The sequence below is a fragment of the Calidris pugnax genome, unplaced genomic scaffold, assembly GCF_001431845.1.
Source record: "Calidris pugnax isolate Ruff unplaced genomic scaffold, ASM143184v1 scaffold27, whole genome shotgun sequence".
NCBI classification, from domain to species: Eukaryota; Metazoa; Chordata; class Aves; order Charadriiformes; family Scolopacidae; genus Calidris; species Calidris pugnax.
Window position 1 is genome coordinate 14,509,534 of NW_015090893.1, and position 23,790 is coordinate 14,533,323.

General features: G+C 47.3%; 1 protein-coding gene across 2 annotated transcripts in view; it reads left to right on the forward strand.

The window, feature by feature from the left end:
- The window catches only part of KLHL3 (kelch like family member 3), a 50,844-nt gene that overhangs the window by 122 nt on the left and 26,932 nt on the right, over nt 1-23,790 (forward strand). The window contains exons 1-4 of one of the 2 annotated variants that reach the window (XM_014948176.1): nt 2,290-2,318; nt 9,990-10,106; nt 13,064-13,170; nt 18,849-18,970. In XM_014948176.1, the coding sequence (XP_014803662.1) occupies nt 2,305-2,318; nt 9,990-10,106; nt 13,064-13,170; nt 18,849-18,970 (360 nt within the window). In that variant the 5' untranslated portion in view covers nt 2,290-2,304. Of the gene's footprint in view, nt 1-2,289; nt 2,319-9,989; nt 10,107-13,063; nt 13,171-18,848; nt 18,971-23,790 lie in introns of those variants that run through there. The other variant, XM_014948177.1, reaches the window with a different exon arrangement.

The window sequence follows — 23,790 nt, forward strand, 5'->3', positions numbered from 1 at the left end:
GTTGCTAATTCCTTTAACCCGCCTGCTCTTTCAAGATACCAATCTTTGCACCTAAAAACACGTAAGAAATTTTCCACTTGGGGCTGTTACCCAGCCATGATTATTTTGCAAGGCTGCTGTAAAGATAATCTCTGATTACTGGAACATGCCTTTGTCCCATTCCAGCAAGGACTACTCACTGGTTTGCTCTTGTCTGTCACTGGGATTTACCTTTCCGTGGCTGCTATCAGCATTTGCAGAGTCCAGGGGTGCACGACCCGGTGGGGTAAAGTATGTAAGAAGGTATTTCTGGGTTGGTTCAACCTGGGAGCCTGGTTCCTGGGTGGACTGAAGTGAGACGTCGATTTTATGGTGAAAGCCTAATATTTTATTATTTAAAACATATGTGCTAATAAAAATACATGGGTACTTTGCAGCAATTTGAGGACCTGCTCTTGTATCTGGAATTTTTTTGATTACTGAGGGACTTGCTGAATGAAAACAAACTCCAGCCCTTGTTTTCTAGGTGAATTTGACTATTTTTAATATAGTTACTTTTTTTTTTTTAATCTGGTTTGAACTTCTCTTGCTGTTTTGCATGTTGTGCATCAAGAGTGTAAGACTGAGCAGACACTTGGGAAGTACCTGAGGATCTGGATGTGTTAAACCGATAATTTAACAGGATTCTCAAAGGGAACACGCAGGAATTTTGCCTGAATCCTGTGTGGTTTGGCTTCATGGCTTTATTTGTATTTCTTCAGTTTATGGGGAGGCTGCCAAATGGTGTTTAGACAGCAGGACTCTTGACACTCCATCCCCATGTGACTTTTATAAAGTTCTTTAACTTCCAGGTGTGTTAAGTTTTCTTATCTGAAGAATGGGGGTGATGACTAGTTAAGATTCTCAACCAGCTTTTGAGAGCCTCGTGTGGAAGGTGCAATGCCATCTGTTCAGTCATAATTGCTGATAGATTTTAAAAAGATGTAAGAAACGTAGGTTTAGTAAGGAGGAGGACATGGTTTGAGGTAATTTTATTTAGGAAAGAGTTGGAATGGTATCTCGCAGGAGAAATCTCTTGATGCTTATATCTTCGCACAAGAACATCCTGTGAATGGAAAAGTAATGAAGAAAGTAAATGTTTCTTGTCTTTATTATAATTGACCTCTAGAGCCTCATTGTTGCAGAATAAGATTGAGAAAATCTTTTAATAGAAGGGGGGGAAAAATATAGATTGAAGTTAAAGTCTCTGCATTTGTATCAATTGGAATAAAAATGGCAAATGTGATTTAGTCCAGTGCTTCAGTCTAAATACCCCCTGCAGTTTAGAAGGACTCACATTGCCTACACAGCATGTATTTGCCCTGGTACATCGCACAGAAGGACAGCAAGACTCTTAGAGATTGGGGAATTTTATAAATTGGGGCTGGAGCTTGCTTTCTGTGGACGGTGTGGGGAGATGTAGGGGGGCTGGGACCCTCATCAGCGGGTCTGAGCATCACCAGTCCTCTCCGCTCTCTGCCCGGTGTGCGGGCTGCACCTCCTGGTGGGTACAGGGGCTTTTCGGTCCGCTAGAACTTTCCTTTAATCTAGAGATTGGACGGATTAAAGTAGTTACGGACCCCTTGGCTCATCCACCATCTCCCCAGAGGCCACCTCTGGAGTGATGGAGTTAAAGGCACGGATCTCCGGGCTGAGCTGAGCAGCGGACGGAGGGACGGGTGGATGTTGGGGAGCGGAGAGCTGCTCCCCGCGGCTGCCGGCTCCCTCCCGTCCCGCTCCCCGGTGGGTCCCCGCTCTTCGCCATCCCTCCCCCGCCTTTGGGGACGTCTCGGGGCGGTCCATCGACCCGTTTCGTTCCTCGCTGCCGTAACCGGGGGCTGCGCCAGCGGCTCTGACCGGAGGCGGCGGGGGCCGGGCGGCGCGGCGGGGCCGCCCTCCGCAGCTGCCGTTGCCCAGAGACGATCGCAAGCTCGCCGGGGAGGAGGAAGAGGAGGAGGAGGCGGTGCGGTGTTGCGGCGGCGGCAGTCGCTGCGGCGGGGCGCGGCGGGGACGCAGCGCTCCGCTCCCGCAGGAAGCGGCCCGGGGCGGGGGCGGCCGCTCGCAGCCATGCCGGGCCCGGGGCGTTGAGCCTGCCCCGCCGCCCGCCCCGGCCCCCCGCCGCCCCGCACCATGGAGCGGCAGTCGCTGCGGCGGGGCGCGGCGGGGACGCAGCGCTCCGCTCCCGCAGGAAGCGGCCCGGGGCGGGGGCGGCCGCTCGCAGCCATGCCGGGCCCGGGGCGTTGAGCCTGCCCCGCCGCCCGCCCCGGCCCCCCGCCGCCCCGCACCATGGAGGAGGAGAGGTAGGGACCGCTACCGAGCCTTTGTGTCCTCCCCGGCACCGCGGCGGGGCCCGGCGGGGGGGGGGGGTCCCGGAGGGATGCGGGATGGGGGATGCTCGGAGGGGATGAGGATGCTCGGAGGGGATGGAGGTGCCGTTCCCCCCCACCCGGAGCTCGCCGGGGCTGTGTGCAGGCATGCGGGACGCCGTTTGAGGGGGGGGATTCCCGTCCCCCCTCCCCATTGCCACCCGCTTGCAGAAATCCCATCTCCCATGGGCGCCTGCCGTGTTATTACTCCATGTTGCAATGTCATGGTGACGGGCGGCTTGGCCCCCTGTACCCACAGGGAAGGACACAGGGTGGTTTTCCAGTAAGGACGTGTTTTAGAGCTGAAGGAAGAGGGGAGGGAGGCTGGCTGCCCCAGCGGGTGTTTTCTGGCATCGCTGGTGGAGCAGGAAAGGTGGGCTGGTGTGCTACAGGGTCGCTCGGTCAACGAGATGTGCCTTGTTTGTATCTGCCTTGTTTGTATCTTGAGCCTCCAGCAGCTTACCCGCTCATATTTGCCTCTTTTTTTTTTTTTTTTTTTGAGTAATGAATTAAAATCTCAAACACCTGTGAAGCCTCCAGGGGTCAATTTACCCGTGTGTGTATGTGGAAGCTGTGCATCACCCGGGCGTTACGGCAGGCAGGAGGGGGTCCTGTGTCTCCCTTGCACAGTAGCTGGTCCATGTAGACTTTATTTTCTGCAAGGCAGCTATTTTGCTCCAAAACGGTGTGCAGAAGTGCTCTCAGAGCCGACCTGATGTCCCCTGAATGCATAAAAGAGGTTATTTGTGCACAGGGACTCAGTAGATGCCAGGGGGATGTTCAGTGTTTCGGCTCTGCCTTCATCCTCCCCGCTGTCGGGGTGCCTTCTGCTCAGTTGTGCTGCTTCAGACTAAAGGTTAAGCTGGTTTAGGTTTTTTAGGGGGGATATTTTTTAAAAAAACAGGATATGCTGAATGCTTCCTTTTGTGCTGGTGACCTTGCAGGGGGTGGGGGAGCAGAGAGAGGGCTTGATCTGCTGGTAGTAATTGTCAGGGCTCGACAGAAGTTTTGTTTAAATATGATACATCGGAAAATTAAGCTGGGATCAACACCCAAATTCTGGAAATTTTCCCTCTGTTGAGGGAAAACACTTGCAGCAGCCTGTGGGAGCTGCTTTCCAAGCTCCAAAGGGCAGCTTTCTACCCTTATGGGACTCAAAGGTTGCAATTGTTTGTGTATTTAATGTGCAAAACAAAACTTTCAGCCTGCCACATCTCTCTTAAATTGCAATGTGGGGCTTCTGCTTCCCGTAAGGGTTTGAATGGCCACCTCTGGATATTAATCCAGATATTAATTAATTTCAAGTGCCTTATCTTCTTGTGCTGGGTGCTAGTCCATGGAATGGGTTTTTTGTCCTTTTTTCTTTACATATATATATAAATATAGTCCAGTGTTTGAGGAAGCGGAGCAGAGCTGTTTTGATACCCCAGGCTGGGATCATCCTCGGCACTATTACTTATTACCTTTTTTTTACAGTTACCAGCAAAGGTTTTTACAGTTACCTCATTTTGTCTGGAGGCCTTTTGCTGGGAATAACAGCGGTGAAAAAGTCACCGGAAAAGTACCTGGACTGTTTTGCCTTATCCATTTTTTTCCAGGCCATCTGTTTTCAGGACATGAAGGACCGTCCCCCTCAGCACATTCTCTGCCTGTGGAAGTGGGGAATGATTATCCAAATTGCTGCTTGTATTTCTAGTTTTTTTGGGAAGAGGAAGGCAATCCTGAACTGGTTGCGGGCAGTAACGATGTGGGGTTTGACTCTTGGCAAGGAAAGCTGGAAATATTCACCTGCTCTCTGGTTCGAAAGGGCACGTTGTGTGGGGGTTGCTTTGCCTGCTCTGAGCAAGTCCTGGAAAGAGGGGTTGGAAAATGACCTTGGTGGGCGAGCACCCTGGGCTGGTTCTGTTCCCATTCTTGTACCTTTGCCCCTCGTTTCAGCTCAGATCTATGTCATGCAGATCAGGCCTCACATTTTACACTCTTTGACTTTCATGACAGCAGAATTCCCTCTGGTTTTCAATGTTATTGCTTTTTTTTTTCCATTTTTGTATTTGGAGAGTAACACGTTGTTGGTGCTCGCATCACCTCTGACTCTGGTCCCAAGCCTGCCCGGACTCAAATATCCTGATAACTTGCACATCCGAGTGGCTCAGTGGTATCATGTGCCCGTGGCATTGCCTGTGGGCAGAAGCAGCCAGAGGCAAGGGGGATTTAACCTGGAACATTCACATTTAGCAATAAATTATTTCAGAATCCTGATTTTCTTTTACTGTGCAGATAGGGATTTTCATTTTATGGAGAAATTACGTGAGGCATGATAGTCTGGTTCTGAACTTGCAAGATGTGTTTGAGTTTTAACAGGAAAAAAAAACCCTGGAATGTTAATTTTCTTGGCTAAAGAATTAAAATGCCTGTAACTTTATCTTTGAGTGGGGGTAGTCTCTTCTTAGTATTTGTTGGAGAAATACAATATTTATCTTTGAAAGCAAATGGCATTGTCATATTTGAGTTATTTTGTGTTGTTTCCATTACTGTCAGCAAAGACTTTTCTTCTCAGTAGTTTCTGAAGTCTGCTTTTCCCCTGAGGTCATCTTTGATATGAATATCCTTCTGGGGATCTGTTGTATACCAATTGTGTGTTTTTTCTAAGCTAATGTCTCCATGTTGATGGAAAAAATTCAACAAAATAGCAAAATAAAAAAAATATAATCCTTTCCATTATGCTACCTCCCATATGTTTTAATGATAACATGTTTCTCTGAAATCCTCTCAAAAATCCATCTACGTATTTGGATTCCTTCACTCACATTTTTTTTCTACTATCTTTGTATATACCTAAAGAAAAATTCAGAATTTGATATTTTTATGAATATCCATTACATGGGCATCTACAGTGTCTGCCTGACTCGAGAAATAAAACTATTGAGCACAACATATTTGCTTTATGATTTTGGCTGTTGATTCTAAACAGAGAATTACTCCAGTTAAGGTGAAACGATTTTTCATTTTGCTAAGACTAAATTAAGGTTTTGGTCTCCATTTATCTTAGTAGAGGCATTTAAGTTTTGAAGACTAGTGACTGCTGTTGGGTATCTATTACATTTTTAGATCAGAGCTATGTCAAACCTGTCAGAAACTGAAGATGAACGTTTTACAGTGATGATTGTAATGTATCCCACCAAGAAGCTACATGGGCCTTGAAAATTTACAGTTAGTGTGTCATTCTGAGTTAATACAAGGATTTGAAGTGCCTGCACAAGTGTTGGATTGTGGCAGGGCTGGTCACCAAGCTCTGTTGACTCTTTGGCCAACCTTGGTGGGGCCGAAGCTCTGCAGTGTTATGGGACAACCCGGGAGAGCAGACCTCAGCCTGCAATGGGCAGGCAGGAGATGAGAGCAGCTCCCCAGAGAACGCCCCCATATGCAGCACAGTGGGATGAGGTTGGGCTGGGCTGGACTTGGATATGAGCCCCATCATCTCTCTAACGTGAGAGCCTGGTGGAGGAGGACCTTTGTGGTGTCCACATTGTGGGCTTGGGGCTGAGTGTGGTGGCTGTTCTCCCAGAAACATGAGCAGAAGCTCATCCTTCTCTGCTCCGAAGGAGAGCACATTTGAGATCTGCCCCTCCTTTAGAGTGAACTCCTGGCTCCAGTAAAGCCAGTGGTAGAATTGGTTTTGGCAGAGTTGAGATTTTTGGTCCTGGGGTTTACCAGCCCTCTGCATGGCAATAATCTTGCCAGGGGACAGTTTAGCTCTAAGGGAGGTTTTTATTCTTTCACGTAATCTACAAAGACATCTGTAATTACTGCTGGTAACTAAGGCAACCCAACTTTATAGTTGATACAGAGCTACGGGTTATGGGTTTTTAAAATACCTTTCTGTGGGTTGGTATGTGGCTGCTCAGGCAGGAGCTGTGCTGCGAGCCCCCGGGTGCTCTGAGCTGAGCCCTGCCAGTGGGGCTTGGGGAGGGGGACCACGGTGTAAACGGGGCTGTGATTAGCTTCACTGGCTTAATTTGGGGCTCTCAAAATTGGGGTTCATTTGTTCTACTCGGGGACACGCAGGAGGTGGAGGTGGGGTTGGCACTCTCTGAAAGTAAGAGCCTCTTCGCTTATTTTAGGAGAACCCTGCTGTGTCCCTAACGAGGGTGTTCATCTGGCCCAGGGAAATTAAATCATTTGTCCGTTCGCTCGGTGCGCGGCCTCAGATAGCCCAGGAATAGAACAAATTGCTCCTGGCAGCCGGCTTCCCAGTCCCGCTGGTGTGGTAGGACATCAGCGAGGCAAACGTGGAGGTGCTGGGGGGAAAGTCTCTGTGATCACGAGGTGTTCAGCGTGTCCGGGTGGTCTCAGGCAGTGCCTTTGATCAGAGGACCCTGTTCCTCCTTGGCTTTGCCCCGTTAATATGATAACAATGTAATAAGCGTAATAATTCTTAGAGTTGTGGGTAAAAAAGCATGAAAAAAGGGCTATGCAATGCAGGTTTTTGGTCTTCTCAGGGGTAGCTTTTTGCTTTGTGGTGGGTTGTGTTTGCTTGGAGGGTTTAGGTTCTTGCATTTTTACATCGGAAACGTGTCGGTGAGCTTGGAGAGTGTGCACACGGGGGTGTGAAATCTTCCTCCCTGATAAAATAATCCTCCGTCCATTAGTGGAACCCAGTTCTGTGGCAGCTGAGTCAGTCTCAAAGATGAGTTAAAGGCTCTTGGCCATTAATTTTTCAAATGTGTTTTTTTTTTTTATATGAGTCATTTGGAAAAACTTTAAATAGCATATCTTGCTTTTTGTTGAAACAAGTTTTTAACCAATCTGCAGTATTTTCTTCTGGTGAGCCTTTGGCAACATGCGAAATCCACCCCTGCTAATCAAGCCGAGGATGCCTTTTAGGATGCTTTTTAAAAAGTTACTTTTCATGCTTTTTAGGAAGAACCCATTGATGTTTTTCAGAAATTCTGAAGGAAGGTTTTTTGCTTTTAAAATACACAGACAAACGTTGGTGGAGTTGAGGCTTTATGAAGGCTTGTTGATGTGACATTTACTTTGGTGTTCAATGAAACTCGCCGTGTCCTTTGAACTGTGTCTCTTGCCAACGGAAAAGTTTGATAATAATGAATCTGGTCTCCGGCACAGGAGGGCTAATAAATAAATCTCAGCGGTGTGCTTTTTCTGATTAGAGAAACCTTGTGATTTTAGTGTGCGTCACTTGATTTTGGACCCCACGAGGTCCATCATGACGATGACCAAAGCAGTGTCCGGTGGTGGCCCCGGGAGCGATGGGTACAGCTCTCCCTGCTGCCGCCTTTCGCTTTCACTTTCTTTTTTTTTTTTTCTTTTAGTTTTCTTTTTTGTTTGTTTTGTTTGCTTCCTGTACGTATGTGTTTTGGCTTTGGAGACTGAAAGCTCGGTGAAGTCACTTGCAGTTCCAGAGCCTCATTTTTCACTCCTTGGCTCTGCCGAGGGCAGGTTTAGCTGTTTAAAAAGCAAGGGTTTATGCTGGGATGTTTAGAGCTGTGGTCAAACTCATCTTGGCCCAAGATTTCAACCGGGGCTTTTGATAGATACAACACTGAGGCTTAGCTGAATTTGGCCGTGTCCCTGGAGCAAGGAGACTCCCTCGCTGGGGTGTGCAGATTTGGGGAAGAGCCGAGTGCTGCTGTGACTCTGTGCCCATCGACGCTGCGTGTGGCACAGAATGAGTCCAGCTTTCTTTGGGGACAGAAAAGCTGTCGTTGCCTGGTACCAGTCCCTTGAATACTGAACATTTAACAAGAGGTACTTTCCTTTCTGATTTTTTTTTTTTTTTTTTCTCTTTTAATCCAGCCACGCTAAGCTAATTGGATGATGACTGTAATGCGGTCTGGGAAGTTGTCTCCCTCATCCAGGACGTGAGTGTGCTGAGTGTTGCTGTGCTCAGCCTCGTGGCTTCTCTTATGACTGAAAATATTTCACTTGCTCAGCAAAGTGAAGGAATTGGCTGGGTTTTTGGCATTAACCTTTGTCTCGGGCACAAAGCTGGAGGCCACTCAGTATGCAGGCGTGTGTTCCTGCAGCTTGGCTGCTGCTCAGCATCTTGTTTCTAGAAGGAGGACAGTGCAACCCACCGAGGACAGCTCAGGGGGCAAAGAGCTTTGTGTGGTGTCAAGGGACACGGTGTTGGTAACAGCCACCGGTCAGGAAGTTGTGAATAATCGTGTTTTTTAAAGGAAAAGTCACTGTATGTGAATATTACGTGTATATATATTTATATGTACATGCCTACAGACCTTAGCAGAGGCTGCCAAGTGGTTCTAGGGAAGGATCCCTCTATGCTTCCCTGGCTTGGTACCCTTCTTCAGACATCATCTTCTGGTCACCTGTAGGGTCAGGATGTTGAGCTGTCCAGACTATTGGTTTAACACATTTCAGCCTTTTTGATCGTGATACAAGACCAACTAAAAAAAGGTGGCAGGGAGGAGAGGACAAACATGAAGCTGAAGGAGACCGTCCTTTGGAAGAAAAACTCTGAGAAGGTCTTGGATCTGATGCACGGTGGTGATGGGGTCACCTCCTAAGGTCTGTCATTTGCTTGGGGTTGGCTTTTAACATGGACAACCTTGCTTGACTTGTCTTGTTTGCCTTCACCTGCTGGTGGGTCTGAGGGATGAGCTGTGGCTTTGAGCAGGACGGGGACCTTGCTCTTACGTGCTGCTTTTTTCATAGGTGGAAACCTTTAGCTCCGAGTGATTTCCCACACTTCCAGACCGGGGAGGTGGAGATATTGACCTGATGTCAATTCTGTGTAAAGAGCCAATGCTCCAAACAAAGTAATGAGGACACGGATGTGCCTTAGGCACCTGTTGGCCTGGTTAGACACAGCACAGAACTGGGTGCATCTGGTTTGACGTTACCTATATAGCTGGTGGTTCTGGTGGGAAAGTCTGGTTTAATAATTGTTGCTATACATTTCAGTGGCACTAAATAGACCTGGTTCTAAGCGGTAAAGCTGATGCTTTGGGAGCTGTGCAGGGAGTTTTAATAGTCCTTTTCTACTTGCTCTGCTCTTTTTCTACTGCTCTATGGAAAAAGATACAAGTCGTGTATTGTATGCTTACGTTTTTCACGTGGGACATTGAAAACTAAACTTCTCTTTCTCTGTATGGATGTTAAGGTATCCATGGTACTCCTCTAGTTCCCAGTGCTGAAGTCTTATTTCTATTCAGTGAGGTAATTATGTTCTGGCTTGAATTTCAACTTATACTGCTTTCCTGGCCCGAAGCCTGTAAGGCTGGGCTTTGTCCTCAAGTGTTTGGCACTTTTTCCTTTTCTTCCCTGCTGACTGAAATGTGGGCTGGGTTGGCTTTCAGCACCCGTGCAGAAGTAGCTGCATTTTGTGATACTCTTCATATGATGAACCTGAGCCGACTAACAAGCATGAGACTGACTCCGTACATAATGCCCTGTGCTGCAGTTTTATCATACTGTTGTGTTGTTTTTTTTTAAAGTGTCATTGAATCAAACTTGCATAATGCCCTGTGCTGTAGTTTTATGATACTGTTGTGTTGTTGTTTTTTTTTTAAAGTGTCATTGAATCAAACTTTCTACTCCTTTTTTTTTTGTCCCTGTTTTTAGCATTAAGCAGAGTTCCCGATCCTCTGAGGCAGCTGAAGATGAAAAGGACCAGCGCACAGTGACAGTCAACCCCTCTCACATGAGAAAGGCATTCAAGGTCATGAATGAATTACGGAGGTACACTTTTGACTTAATGGGCACCCTCTCTGGTTGAGCAGAAATGTGCTGATTGGAACAGAAAGGCTTTTAGGAGACTTAGGAAAAAGAAAAAAATGCCATCTTTGTCACAGCTCGTGGTTGTGTGTAGGGTATTAATAAACAAGTAGGAAGAGAGAGCTAAAATATAGGCCTTTTGTGGTGGGTTGTTCTTCCCAGTCTCAGACCTCTCTGTCTTCCCAGCAGAAAGAAGCCAGCTATTGCTCAAAAACATTAGCTGAGCAATAGCCTTCATTTATAGATGATAATTCATTTAGTCTTTTCCATTACTTACAGCAAGTTCAGCTGTAAACTGTTCTTAACTGAGCTAATGGTCTGAAAACCAATAATAGAACATTACAGACATTAAGACACCTACGCATAATTGAGGACCAAAGATTGTTAATGTACTGTTCTTATGCTCTTTAACTAGCAGCGTCGCTCAGTCTGGGCTTAAGCACTCTGAAGTAGGGGGTGAAAAAAAGCAACAACTTGGGAAGAATGTCAGCGCTCTACTTGCAAATTTAAAAATCCTGATATTAGTTAAAAAAGAACATCTTGGTCTCTACACAGCTGCGTGGGTACAGGGAGAATGGAGGCTGTGAAAAAAATATTGGCACACACAGTCTTCAAGAACTGCTGTCATCCCAGCAGCAACATGGTGGCAGTGGTTAAACCCAAGTGGTTGTTATCCCATGAATCAGATAGAAGTTCAGCGAGCGTTTCTCTGACTAGTTGATTTGAGTCTTTTACCATTCAAATGGAGACTTTGATACCCAATTTTTAAAATAATTCCAATGACAGGTACATGTGAATTTATGTGCTCCCTTGCTATCCAGGTGATATGATGGAGGCAGATTAACACCCTTCACTCTTCCTGCACACTCAAAGTACTCAAAAGGTGCTGTAAGAGCCACCTCTCTTCTGTGGATTAAGTAATTTCCCATTATACATATTCTCCAGTGTGGAGAAGGATTAGAAACTTCTCCTTCCACAGATGTCTGACAGCGATTCTCAGTTGCATAGGAACAGAAAATGGAAATATCCTTCCCTTGGAACAATTGCATGAAGCTGAGTTGTGGTAGTTAGGGGAGTATGGGCTTTTCTTTTTTTTTTTTCTTTTTTTTTTTTGTTTAATTGGCATCCCTCTAGTCCTTTCTTTGTACTGAAAGCAAAGGATCTGAAAATAGAGGTTTGTGCAGCTACATTTTGAAATCTATTGTACTACTATTATTCCTTTGTTAATTGAAGCACAGTGGGGATAGCTGGAGACTGACAATGTTTCTTATTGCCTGTAGTTAGCTAGATCTTGTGGAATACTGGAATGATAAAATATAGAAGACTGAAAGCTGCCCTTAAGCACCTGTTTGATGTTTTCTTCTTCTGGGCATTTCTTTTTGTCAGCTCCTGCTGTTGTCCTGGAATATACAGTTCTCACATCTATTGTATGTGCATCCAGCTTGCCATCCGTTAAGCTGTCAACAATCGGTGTTAATAGCTACCTTAAATAATAGTGTCTCCATTCAAATGCACCCAGAAATCTCATGCAGAGGGTCTAGAAGAATCTTGCTAAGCCTTAACCTATTTGCTGTATGTTGCTCACTCTTTAGCTTTCAAACCAGATGAAATAAATTTCACAAGTGGGGGACTTTAGATGACTATAAGCCAAAGGGGAATTGAACAGAGCATCTTTTACAGAAGCTGAAGGAAATGAGGAAGCCTCCATCAGGCTTCCTACAAGGCTGTTAAAGAGCTCCCCTCATTGCCATCACCCCTTCCAAACTGGGTGAATGCAGAGCACAGACTCCCAGTTTCTACTTCCTTCCTGTTTTCCAGCTATAAACCTCCATTTCACAGATGTTTTGTTCATGTATTCCGATATGTGGAGGAGAGAAGACATACCTAGTCCATTAGGAAGCTCTGTGTGTGTTTATTTGATCTGCAGTTTCCTCAAGACAAACTGCAGCTTGGTGATAAGCATTTCCGAAGAGAAGGCGACATCTAGATTTACAGACCCTGATCCTTTTTCAGGCATGACATTTGAAAAGAACACCCTTATTTTGCATTTGTATGCTCAAACATCTTAAACCGACTTATTGGGAGGCTGAGCACTTCTAGCTGTCTGCATCTCCGAAGCTCTGTGCAAACATTAACTAATGAATCCTCAAAGGACATACGTGAGGCTGGTAGAAAAGGTCAGTAGTTAATGAAGTGACTTTTCCAAAGCTGTACAATGAGTCTGTGGGGGAGCTCAGAAGTTTTTTCGTTTCTGTTTGGAACCCTGTGCTTTGTCCCAGTGACTCTTAATCCCGGACTAATTCATGTGGTAAACGGAGTCCTCATGCCCATGGATAAACTCCGGTGATTGACATCTCACTGGGAGATGGCTGGGGTAGTCTCTGTGCTGGTCAGTACCAGGAGTTGTTTTGGTGGTCACATTCTGTAGGGCCAAAAATGGAAGGAAGTACAGGAATAACTTCATTTTTCCTCTCTACCTTTCCCTGGTGGGAAGAGGAAAGCACTGCTGGTGTTCCCTTGCCACGGCTATTTCTTGTCTTACAGATCTACTAGAGCTTGGCTCCAGGTAGTGCCCAAACTCGTAAGCTCTTCTGTACCTTCTCCAAGCTCTACTTATTTGGGTGGTGTAAGGAACTGTTCCATCCATTCTTTGGGCAGCATGTATGCCTAGTTTGGCTTCAAAATTATTTTTTTTTTCTTCTGGGAAAAGCAGAACCACAGGCAGGGCTGCAGCATCAGGAACATTGACAGGAGCTGGTAGCTGAAGGATTAGTGAACGTTCCACTGGCTTTTGGCAGAAGCTCAGATGCCTTATCTGTAGTGGTGTGTTTTCTGCTTAACTTTTTCAGGCTGTACCGATGTAGTTTATTGCCTTACCAGGAGACCTGAAATGATCTTTGTCTTTTCTGGTGTTTTTCCAGCAAGCGGCTCCTCTGTGATGTGGTGATTGTGGCCGAAACTGTGGAGATGGAAGCCCACCGCGTGGTCCTTGCGGCCTGCAGCCCTTATTTTTGTGCGATGTTTACAGGTACTCTTCTGGTACACCAGACACTGCGCTCGCGTCGAACGGGCCATTGCAAACTCCAGGGGGATGGAGCACCTCTGCTACGAGGACAGGCTGAGGGAGCTGGGGGTGTTCAGCCTGGAGAAGAGGAGGCTCCGGGGAGACCTAATAGCGGCCTTCCAGTACCTGAAGGGAGCCTACAGGAAGGCTGGGGAGAGCCTGTTTAGGAAGGCCTGCAGTGACAGGACGAGGGGAAATGGCTTCAAGCTGGAGGGGAACAGATTTAGACTGGAGATTAGGAGAGGGTTCTTCACTGTGAGGGTGGTGGAGCACTGGAACAGGTTACCCAGGGAGGTGGTTGAGGCCCCTTCCCTGGAGATATTCAAGGAGAGGCTCGACGAGGCCCTGGGCAACCTGGTCTAGTTGGGGGTGTCCCTGCTGACTGTGGGGGGGTCGGACTAGATGACCTTTGGAGGTCCCTTCTGGCCTGGGCAATTCTATGATTCTATGAAACCCAGGGCCTTCTGGTTGTGTTGGTCCAGGTAGATCTGCAGTTTGCTGGTCACCCTTGGCTAATTCCTTGAGGCACAGTATATGGGTATGGGGGGGATATATGGGTATGGGGGGAGTGGGCAGCATGTGGGTAGCAAAGGAGAAGGTTTCCATGAGGCTTTTTGCTTTTTGGGTTGGGTTTTTTGGCTCTGCTTTTTGGGTTGGGTTCCACCCCCGACCCTTAACAAGACCTTGGGTTCTCTTGTTAACATCAAGCACGTGTGCGGTGCCCTGAATGTTCACGGTGCACATCAAAGAAGTTGCTGGCACAGAAGTTGTAGTTTTCAAGGCTCAGCCCTGCTGATGCTGATTTGCAGTGGTGGATGTTTAATCTCTCATGGCACTTTTTGCTGCTGCCTGAAATAACACCGTTGTTCTCTCGATCCCAGTGTGTTTCAGCAGCCCTGCCTGTGTTTTTGCAGGGTGCGTTGCTGCAGTCCTGTATATTTTGGTAATGGCTGATGCAACCTCAGAGTGAAGGGAAGAAGAGGACAAAACCAATTCTTGCTCTGATCTCCTAATCCCTGTAGCACGGGCCCTTTGGTGGCTGTGCTCAGATGGGACAGCAAAGGAAGCTGTGCCAGTTGCAAGGCTGGGGAGTTACCAGGTTGTTTAAGTCATTCTAGTAAAATTAGTCTCGTCAGGAGCTGCTTAGCTTCCTCCTTTTTTCTTGCTGATCTTTCCAGGATAGGAACAGACTTAACCAAATACAAAGAAAATGATTTTATGCTCCAGGGGATGGTTGTTACCGTCCCTCAGCTTCAGCATAAATGAGGTTTGGGGATTTTGCCCCTGTTTCATGTTCCTTTGCCTGTGGGTTCCTGCTTCTTTGTAAAAGCCTTGAGATTAGACCTTGTTTTATTTGCTTTACTGGAAGCAGAACACAGCATTTCTCAGGAAAAAGCTTGTCGTTTGGGAAGCTTTTTTTCCCTTTGTAATGGAGGTGGTGGTGGGGGTGGAAAAAAACCTCAGGTGTAAACAGATGTCTGAATGTGAGATGAGATGTGAGGTTTTACCCTGGTGGCTTTGTCGGTGTGGTGGGTAAGGTGGAGAGCATTGATGTTTCCTGGGGCACTGGAGCAGGTATTAGCTGTGGTGGTGAGGCAGAGGAGCAAACCCTGCCCAGAGCCAACCTTTTGCACCTTGGGGGAGGATTTGAGAGCGCTCGTGATGCTCGTTCCTGCCGAGAAGTTTAAAAAAAGGAAAATTATTGGAAAAACCCTTCTGATCCTTAGAGGTCACCCGAGCGGGAAGGCGGTGGCGCGGGGCTGCTCATGTTTCCATGGAGGAATTCTCCGGGCCGTGTAATCCCTCATGCTGCTGGTTAAACAGTAATCAGCTAACCGCCGTCATGTGGCCGGCTCCCCTGGGCTGGGTGACAGCCTCGGCGCCCGCCGGTCCCCTCCCCCTGACATGTCCCCGGGGGCAGCAGGTCAGGCAAAGGCTGGTTCTCCCTTTGGTTTTGGTCCGGTGAGTCCCAAATTTCTAGGGTCTGAATCTCCCTCCTGCAAAGAGTGTGGGATCTCCTTCCAGCTCTGTGGCTGTTCGCTCTCTGGAGGGGGAGGTTTTAAAATCACAGCTTGAATGTCAGTTGCTTGTTGTGATTTGGAGTTTTTTTTTTTGCATTGCCCCATCAGCGATGCAGCCCAATGACCAGGGGGCAGCCACATGGTCTGGGTCTTTGCAGGACCCAGGCAGGAGATGCTTGTGCACACTGAGTCCCTGCTGGAGGAGCCACTTTCTGGGGGTTTGGGGAGGTGGAGAAGTCCCCTGGCAGCTGCGTGGTGGTGGCTGATGGGTGTAAAGCTCCAAACAGTGGGAACCAAACTGAGACCTGCAGCTCATCCGCCTACACCTGATGCTTGCTCTGCCTGTCCATGTGGGTTGAGCCTGACTTTGGACTTGTGAATGACCTTGTGATGACCTTGGGGTCTTCACTGAACCATCTAGTAGTCTTCTGGTTAGGCATTCCCCTTTGAAATAACCTTGGGAAGTCCCAGAAGAAGTGGGCACATCTACTGTTTGTATCTTCCCCTGCTGAAGGACGGATGGGACCCAGAACTTCCTGAAGGTCCCTTCCCATACTGGCTTTCTAGAGCCTTTTGGATGGTGGCTGGTCCTTATTGGCACCATTCAGTGGGGATGATTGGGAACACTATATTCTATCCATTTAGAAGAAAAAACCAATAATTTCAGAAAGGGTAACGGGTACTGCAGTGATGCTGCTGGGACTGCTCCTGTGCAATACCCAGGGGAACTTCAGAAGTGCTGAAGGAGGAAGCAGCCACGCAGAAACCTCCCTTGCAGGTCTCATGTTCTGATTCACAGCACTCGTCCCGTGGGTGAGAGGCTGTGATTTTGTTATCCAATGCACTCGTATTCTCCTACAGCACATTTCCTACTTAGGAGACAGCAAAAGCTGTGTCTGTGAACTGGGAAGCCTCTCAGGAGCGCAGTATGGAGGAGGCAGGGCAAGCTGCAGTGCTGGGTAAACACGGCACCACGAGCTGCTGCAGTTTCAACTGTAGTTTCTCTTGTGACAAAGTAGGAGAGCTCTGCTCTCTCCCAGCCCTCGTGAGCAGAGGGGAATGGAGAAAGCGCCGCTGGGTGTTGAGCGTGGTGCATGAAGGGCTTGCCTTCGTGAGGGGCTGGTGTCTGCAAAGTCTGGTCCCTAAAGAGGGTCTGCTTGGAGCTGCTCTGCCTGTTGTACCCACCTTTGCTCCCTCCTGGCCTGTTCCTGGTGTCTCCCTGGCCGCAGCGCTGCGGGGACAGCATCTGTGTGGCCCCTTGTGCAGGGCAGCCCTTTCTCTGCACAGCCCTTGTGTATGAGAGATGATGCAGGTGCTTTGAATTCTTCTGTAATTAAGGTGTCAGGTAAGGCATGAGTCTGAGTGATGAAAGACATCCTGGGGGTTGGGTTTTGTGGGCTTTAAGGTGTGGGGTTTTTTTCCTGAAGGGATGTGGGATGAGATGCCTTAATTGACCCGTTCTTTGCAGCTTGCATTTGCCTTGGGTCTGTGCTTGGAGGAGGGGGCGGCTCGTTGCCTGCTCCAACCCCTGCCGTGGTTCACTTGTGGTGTCTTCAGGTTCTTCCTCGCTCCCCAGCGTTAGGGATGTGTCCGGATCACGTCAGTGTGGCTGGAGGTGTTGGATCCCATCACACGAGACTCCCCTTTCTCATGGCACGCAGCGCGATGCCAGCGTGGAGCCAGGGGAGGCCGTTTGCACGCAGGGCTGGCAGCTTGCTGGTGGGAGTGGAAGCCCACACAGCCTTTATTTTTGTTCCCTGTGTCACATGAACGCCACAAAGACGGATGATGCTATCAGATCGGGCTCTTTAAGCTATTTCTGCATCGATCTCTAGGTGTGAGTGCCTCTGAGCCTCTACTCTGCTCCAAGGGTCCTGGTGAGCACTCCAGGGCTCCAGATGCTCTGCTTGTCCCTCGTGCCCATGGGGTTTGGCTGGCTGCTCCTTACAGGCACCCCCAGCTCCATCTAGGCTGCTGGGGACTGATCTGTTCTCAGGAGCCCCTCTCATCTCTGGAGTTGTTTTTTTTTGGGGAGAGGAAGTGTGTATGAAGATGTCAATTTAATGTCAGTTAAAAAGTCCTAGCTGCTTTGAAGACCTCCCAAATGTAGGTCATTTATCCCTTTGTACTGTACATCTGTATTCATGGGCTTCTCTGAATAATGTTTTATTATTTAACTTTAAAAATTGTATTTGGGGCAAATATTCTTTCAGTTTACTTTTCCTTTGGGAAGTTGTTGGCACTTCTAATACTTATGGTCTGACCCTACTCCTGTTATTTACCTCCTCATTGGCATAAGTGAAGCCTGCAAAGTTCGGTTTCCAGGATCCAGATTTTGCTCAGGCTCGGACCCCCTTTAGCATCTGACTCTGCCGTGCACTTAATATGCCTGGCCACGTCTTGTTGCACGCCGTACAGAGATGTAGGCTGTAATTACTTCTTCCATAGGCTGCAGGAACTATTTTTCCTCTTAATCCCACAGCAGTACTGAGTCACCAGATTTCTTAGAGTAGTGATTATTCATGCCCAGGTTTAAGATTTGACATTTCTTCATGCTCTCCTTTGTTTAGCTTTGGTTTTTTTTGACTTATTGTTTTCTTCCTGCTTGGAAGTTTGTTCTTTCTTTTCTGTGATTTCTCAATTTTCTTTTTGACTTATCGTTTTCTTCCTGCTTGGGAGTTTGTTCTTTCTTTTCTGTGATTTCTCAAGATTTTGGTGATTAGCACCTCGGTGAGGTCACCGTGTGTGTGGACACTGGAAGGGCCCCGGGGAGTCCTTTCCACTCCCCACAATGTGCTTTTTTTTTCTGGGGAAAAAAAGCTCCTTCTAATGCTCAGGTGATGTGTGTGTGGTGCCTGCACAGTGTTGGTGCTGGCGAAGGGGCACATAAAGCACTGATTCATATGTAGGCTTTTACACAGATAGGGGTTTGACTTCTGCATCCATAGGGGAAATTATTGCTCTAGTTCTGCATGTTTGGGGTATTTTTTTCAAGTCATGTATTTGCAGAAGGGATACAGTTTAGATCCAAAGGTTGCCTTGCCTCTGAGGTGTGAGGTTGGGAAGGTGAGAGATGAGAAATACGTCTTGGTGCCCAGATGCGTTGTGTAAGGTGTAACTGTGTGGACAGGTTATGGCAGGGGGACAGAGGAGAGAAGCTTTCAGCACACTGGGTGTCACTGCTGGCATGTGTGCTCCTTTTCCTCAGCAGGTTTCAGGTTCTTCCAAAAGAAGGAGGATAAGGCTGCCTTGCTTTTATTGTAGGGTAAACCATGAAGCCACCTAACTCAGCTGTTGCAACTTATTCATCTACCTATATATGCGTGCATGTGTGTGTATATATATATAAAAAATAAAGAAAAAAAGCCCTCCTAAGACTTGTCCACAGTGTCTTTGAGTCTGTCTCTGTGATGAGACGTGGTTGAGGGTTATACTGTATTTGGTTTTTTTTTTTAGGCAGCATTAGGAAGTTTCTGGGAATCTCGCCGGTTGTCCTTTGATGGTCAGGGATAGTGTCCGGGCAGTCTTTTAGTCAGATACCAGGAGGATGTGCTGGATGTGTGGGGAACAATGAGGTTCTTGCGAAGCAAACTCTAACTGTCCTTTTGAAATGAATTTCAGGAGACATGTCTGAAAGTAAAGCCAAGAAGATTGAGATAAAAGATGTCGATGGGCAGACGCTGAGGAAGCTGATTGATTACATCTACACTGCCGAGATTGAGGTGACAGAAGAGAATGTGCAGGTAGGTCTGGTTCAGCACCTCCCGTGGAGACCCGAGTGAAAAAGCTTGAAACTCAAAGGCACAGGTCCTTCGAGGGCGAGTGATCTCTTCAGGCTGCAGAAAGTAAAAGGTTGAGCTTGAAAAAAGCTACTTCCAGCCTCTGTTGAGTCTTCAGGCACTTTGCTGCTTTCCCCGCGCTTAAGTCGTGTTGCATTTAGCTTTTGTGTCGAGTTCTTTTAACGAGAGTAGGCATTTGCCTTCCAAGAAGCTGTGCTGACTTGTGGGTCAGTCTGTCGAAGGTCAAAATAGACTCAAACAAGCAGTGAGTCAAATGTTGTTTTAAGGTCACGGCCAAGGAATCTGGCTGTTAGTTTTGAAATTCTTCTGGGTAGTTTGAGTTGTTTGGCAGATCTTTGAGTGGAATATTGCTCAAATGAAGGCATTCTTCCTTTTTTTTTTTTTTTTTTTGTGTGTGTGTGCTCCGTCTTGAGGTTCTTTGTGGTAAATATTTGTCTAGAAGTGGAAAGAGTAATTGAAAGGCAGCCCACAGTTAAAGCAGGATGCTCAGAAAGAGAGAGTTTTGCCGTGTCATGTGGCTGTGGCTCCTGGTAAAGCTTTTTCTTTGACTCTGCTTGTATTTGTGGTAAGAAAATGGCTTGGTAAGAAAGCACTTGGCCGGTGCTTTCTGGAAGGGACGCTGGGACCTCATCTCTGGATGTGCTTTTTGGTTGGTCTCCGTTTTTGTTTGCAAGTGGCCAGTTGAGTTTGCCTTCATTTTCATGACTTGGGTGCTGGGTAGGGGAAGAAGTCTGGGTCTGTGATGCTGGAGAGAGAGAGAGGCAATGCTGCTGTGTGCTTTATGTTGACCTAATTAAGATGGCAAAATTAGCCTGATTCTGCTTGAAATGAGGTTCTTGCTCTGGACAAGATGTGCTTTTGTGTTCCAGTCCCTCAGGGAGGGCACAGGTTCTTTCTGTCCCATAGTATGTCGCTCTTTGTGCAGGAACTTGGACAACACTCTGAGCTGTGTCCATGTTCTGCCGTTCTTCATGTTCTAAGTCTGTGGGTGCTTCTTCTTGCACCTTCTGCCCCACAGTTTTACAAACTTGACCTTCTGGCATGCTCTCAACCTGGCAGTTGTCACATTGGTAGAATTGTGGACCCTGGTTGCCCTACTGTGAGGCTGTGCAAGCCAGGCTGCTGGAGAGCAGCAGTGAGGAGACCTTCAAGGTGCCATCACAGCAAAGCAGCTGAGGCTCAAAGCCAGCTAAGGGTTGCCTGGGCTAGTTGTCTGCTGTGTAGCTTGAGCTTAATTAACAGCCTGTAGTCAGGATCATAAGGAGCTGTGATGCAACATCACTTGAGTAATGCATAGTGTAGGGGGGGAGGAATTCCTTGGACCTCTGGGATCTTCTGTTGCTGGAGGAAAAGCGACATTTACACACTCTTAGCCTGGTCCCTCTTCCTGTGGGAAATGTGAAGACTATAGCCACGTGTCTTCCAAAACGTATGCTTGCCTTCCATGCTGCTGGTTGTCAGGTGGCCCAGGAGCACCCACTCGGCACGTGGGACGTGCTGAGCTCGGGCTGCCATCTGGTGTGTTGGCCCCAGTCCGTCTGCCATGAATGGAGCTCTCGTGAAGCGCAGACGCGTGCTCTGGATGTCTTCCCATGGGAGCATTTCGGAGCTGGAGCGCGGCTGCACCTGGGTGTGAGTAGTGCTGTGGGACCATCTCGGTCCTGCACTGTGTTGGCAGCAGAGACCTGCCCAGAAGGTCTATGAAGAAGTCCAGATGTTACCTTTTCTGAGCAAACGGAGTGCTGTCTTTCTGAGTAAAACCTTAAGCAAAGCCTGCATTGTGATGGCCTACGGATTACAAAGAGTTAAAGTGAGAGCCCTGTCTGTATTTTGGCTCCCGTCTCTCAGACAGTAGGATCAAAAAATATGAGTTTGGTGAATGCTAAGGTTTGGACATCAAGTTTTTTCCCAATCTAAAAAACAGGTCCTTTTTTCTATATGATTTATTTAAATAACTATAGGCTGGAGTTAAATTAATTCATGGGAGCTGAGAAATGAAGCTGATCTAAAGCAGAAGTAACTGACTAGTTTAAATTTTATTATTTGTTAAAAACATCCGTATTGAAAATGTTTTAAGGAATTTATTATCATTTTGTGATGAAACCAATAGAAAGCTTAAAGACAAATTTCCACTCCATCTCTGGGTGTTTTACTCCTGAGAAAAATGCCATAAATAGGTTAATATTCACCTGCAGCCACAGGAAGAAAAGTTTACAGAGAAGAATATTAAGTGATTCCTTGGAAAGGCTCACATCAGCGAAGGCAAACAACATGAACAACGTATGAAGCTCCTTGTGGTCTGGTTTGTGTTAGCACCATCAGCCTTTGGAAGAAGAGGGCAGGTTTGGACCCTTATGTTGTCACATCCACTTGCTGCCCAGCTCCGTGTCAGCCGTCGGGCTGGAAGGACGCCTTGGTAGTGCTGGTCTGCATTATTTCACAATGTTGGGCGGGTTTGGACCCTTAACGTTGTCACATCCTCCTGCTGCCCAGCTCCATGTCAGCTGTCGGGCTGGAAGGACGCCTCGGTAGTGCTGGTCTGCATTATTTCACAATGTTCCTTCACAGTCTTGTTTGAGTGTGGTGAGACTTTCTCTTCTCCCAGCAGGTACCTCATGAGGTCTCCTATTGCCATACCACGAGGTCTAATTTTCTAGCAGGGTGAGAGTGCATTTTAAAGGGATTTTGTGCTGGTCTTGTTTGAGTGTGGTGAGACTCTCTTCTCCCAGCAGGTACCTCATGAGGTCTCCTCTTGCCATACCACGAGCTTTAATTTTCTAGCAGGGTGAGAGTGCATTTTAACGGGATTTTGTGCAGTTTGACACACAGGTTTTTCAGACTTCCTCAGCAGCTGGGAGAAGCAATTCCTGGGGGTATAGGTGCCAGCTAATTCCATTGTAGAAACTACAAGAAACAAAGATTACTTAATGGCATTAACTGACCAGATGCAGCCAAGCTACCGAAACGTGAAGAAATGAAGAGACAAATTTTTGTCAGTGAGCAGAATTAACATGACAAAAAGATGGAGCAGCAAAGGTAACATGGGAGTGTGGGAATGAGTGTTCCCAAGTGTGCTCAAATGCTGAGCCGTGCCCTCCACTTCACAACAACAAGCCTTTTAACAGTATTTTTGTTGTTTCTTTTCTAATAGAAACTGGTCTCTTTTTGCTTCTGGTACGGTGTTCAGGAAGTGAGACTCTTTTTTTTCCGAGCACGTATTTTTGTAGCTGATGGTCATTTCATTGCACGAAGTGTTGTTTGGTTATTTTTTTTTAAGTGAGGAAGGATGTGTGTACAAGGGGCCAAGCCTGTGTAGTCAGTTCCAGTCATCGTCCACGTAGTGAATTACCGGAGGGTGAAGGGGGATTTCAGTCCACCCTAGCTCCATGAGAGAGAGCACTGAGCCCATGTGGGACCCAATACTCCCTTCTAACTCCGTTGGGAGTATGTGGGTGAGAACTGGCCCAACAACTGCAATCCTCCTTTATTCACTGGGTCTTCATTTTCAGAGTGAAATTTCAAGGCAACACAGATGCGGTAGGAGGAAGGCTCTGGGATGATGGATGGTAAAGAGGCTTCTGTGCTGAGCATTTGAGATTTAACCTCCCATTTGTTTGGAAGGCGTGGAGCAAGGAAGAATTTCTGTCTTCATTGCAGTCACGTTGTAGTCTCAGGAAAACCCATCCTGGGGTTTCTGTCCCCACTGCCTCCTGTTGTTCCTTTTCTGTTGCACCCCACATTTGAAGGTGGAGCTTGATAAAATTATTAGGAAGAAGGTTGTGCTGTACAGTTTCTGTAAAAGAGGAAAACTAAAGTGAGCGACTTCACAGATGCTTGTGTGCAGCCCTGGTTGGCTTCAATGGAAACCACATGCACATGTCAGAGCACGGGGCCTGCTGCTCCATACCTCTATGGAATAGCTGGCTGTTTTAACATCAGATCTTTGAATTTTTCAGTTAGGTCTTGATTTTGCAGCTGAACTGGCTGCCTTGCTGCTTGCTTTCCAACACTCATATCAAACCTACCACCTCAGCGAAGAGTAGCAAGAGTCCAGTGATGGAGAAGAGGCTCAACATAGTGTCTTTGAGCAGAGCTGAATGAAGAGGAGATTTGGGAGGAGACCTTGCGTTGTCCTGGGCTGTCCTGTGAAGGCACCTGGACCTCTGGCACTAGACAGTGAATACAGTTCCCTCTTCAGTGTGTCCCACCCATCCTTACTGATGGCACTTGATTACTTGCAGGCACCCTGTGAATTACCCTCCCAATTAAGAAAGTCATTACCTTTAGGGTTGTAATGATTCCCCCAGAAAAGTCCTGATTAACCTGATTTCACAATTAAATTCCTAGGAATGGGGTGCAGAGTACCACCTGTGGTGTGTCCTTGTACACTAACACAGTTCGAGCGATGGAGAAGAGGCTCAACATGGTGTCCTTGAGCAGAGCTGAATGAAGAAGAGATTTGGGAGGAGACCTTGCATTCTCCTGGGCTGTCCTGTGACACTGGGCACTCCTGGGCACTGTCTGGCACTAGACAGTGAATACAGTTCCCTCTTCAGTGTGTCCCATCCATCCTTACTGATGGCACTTAATTACTTGCAGGCAGCCTTTGAATTGCCCTCCCAATTAAGAAAGTCATTACCTTTAGGGTTGTAATGATTCCCCCAGAAAAGTCCTGATTAACCTGATTTCACAAATTCCTAGGAATGAGGTGTAGTGTACCACCTGTGGTGTGTCCTTGTACCCTAACACAGTTCAAGGTTTGG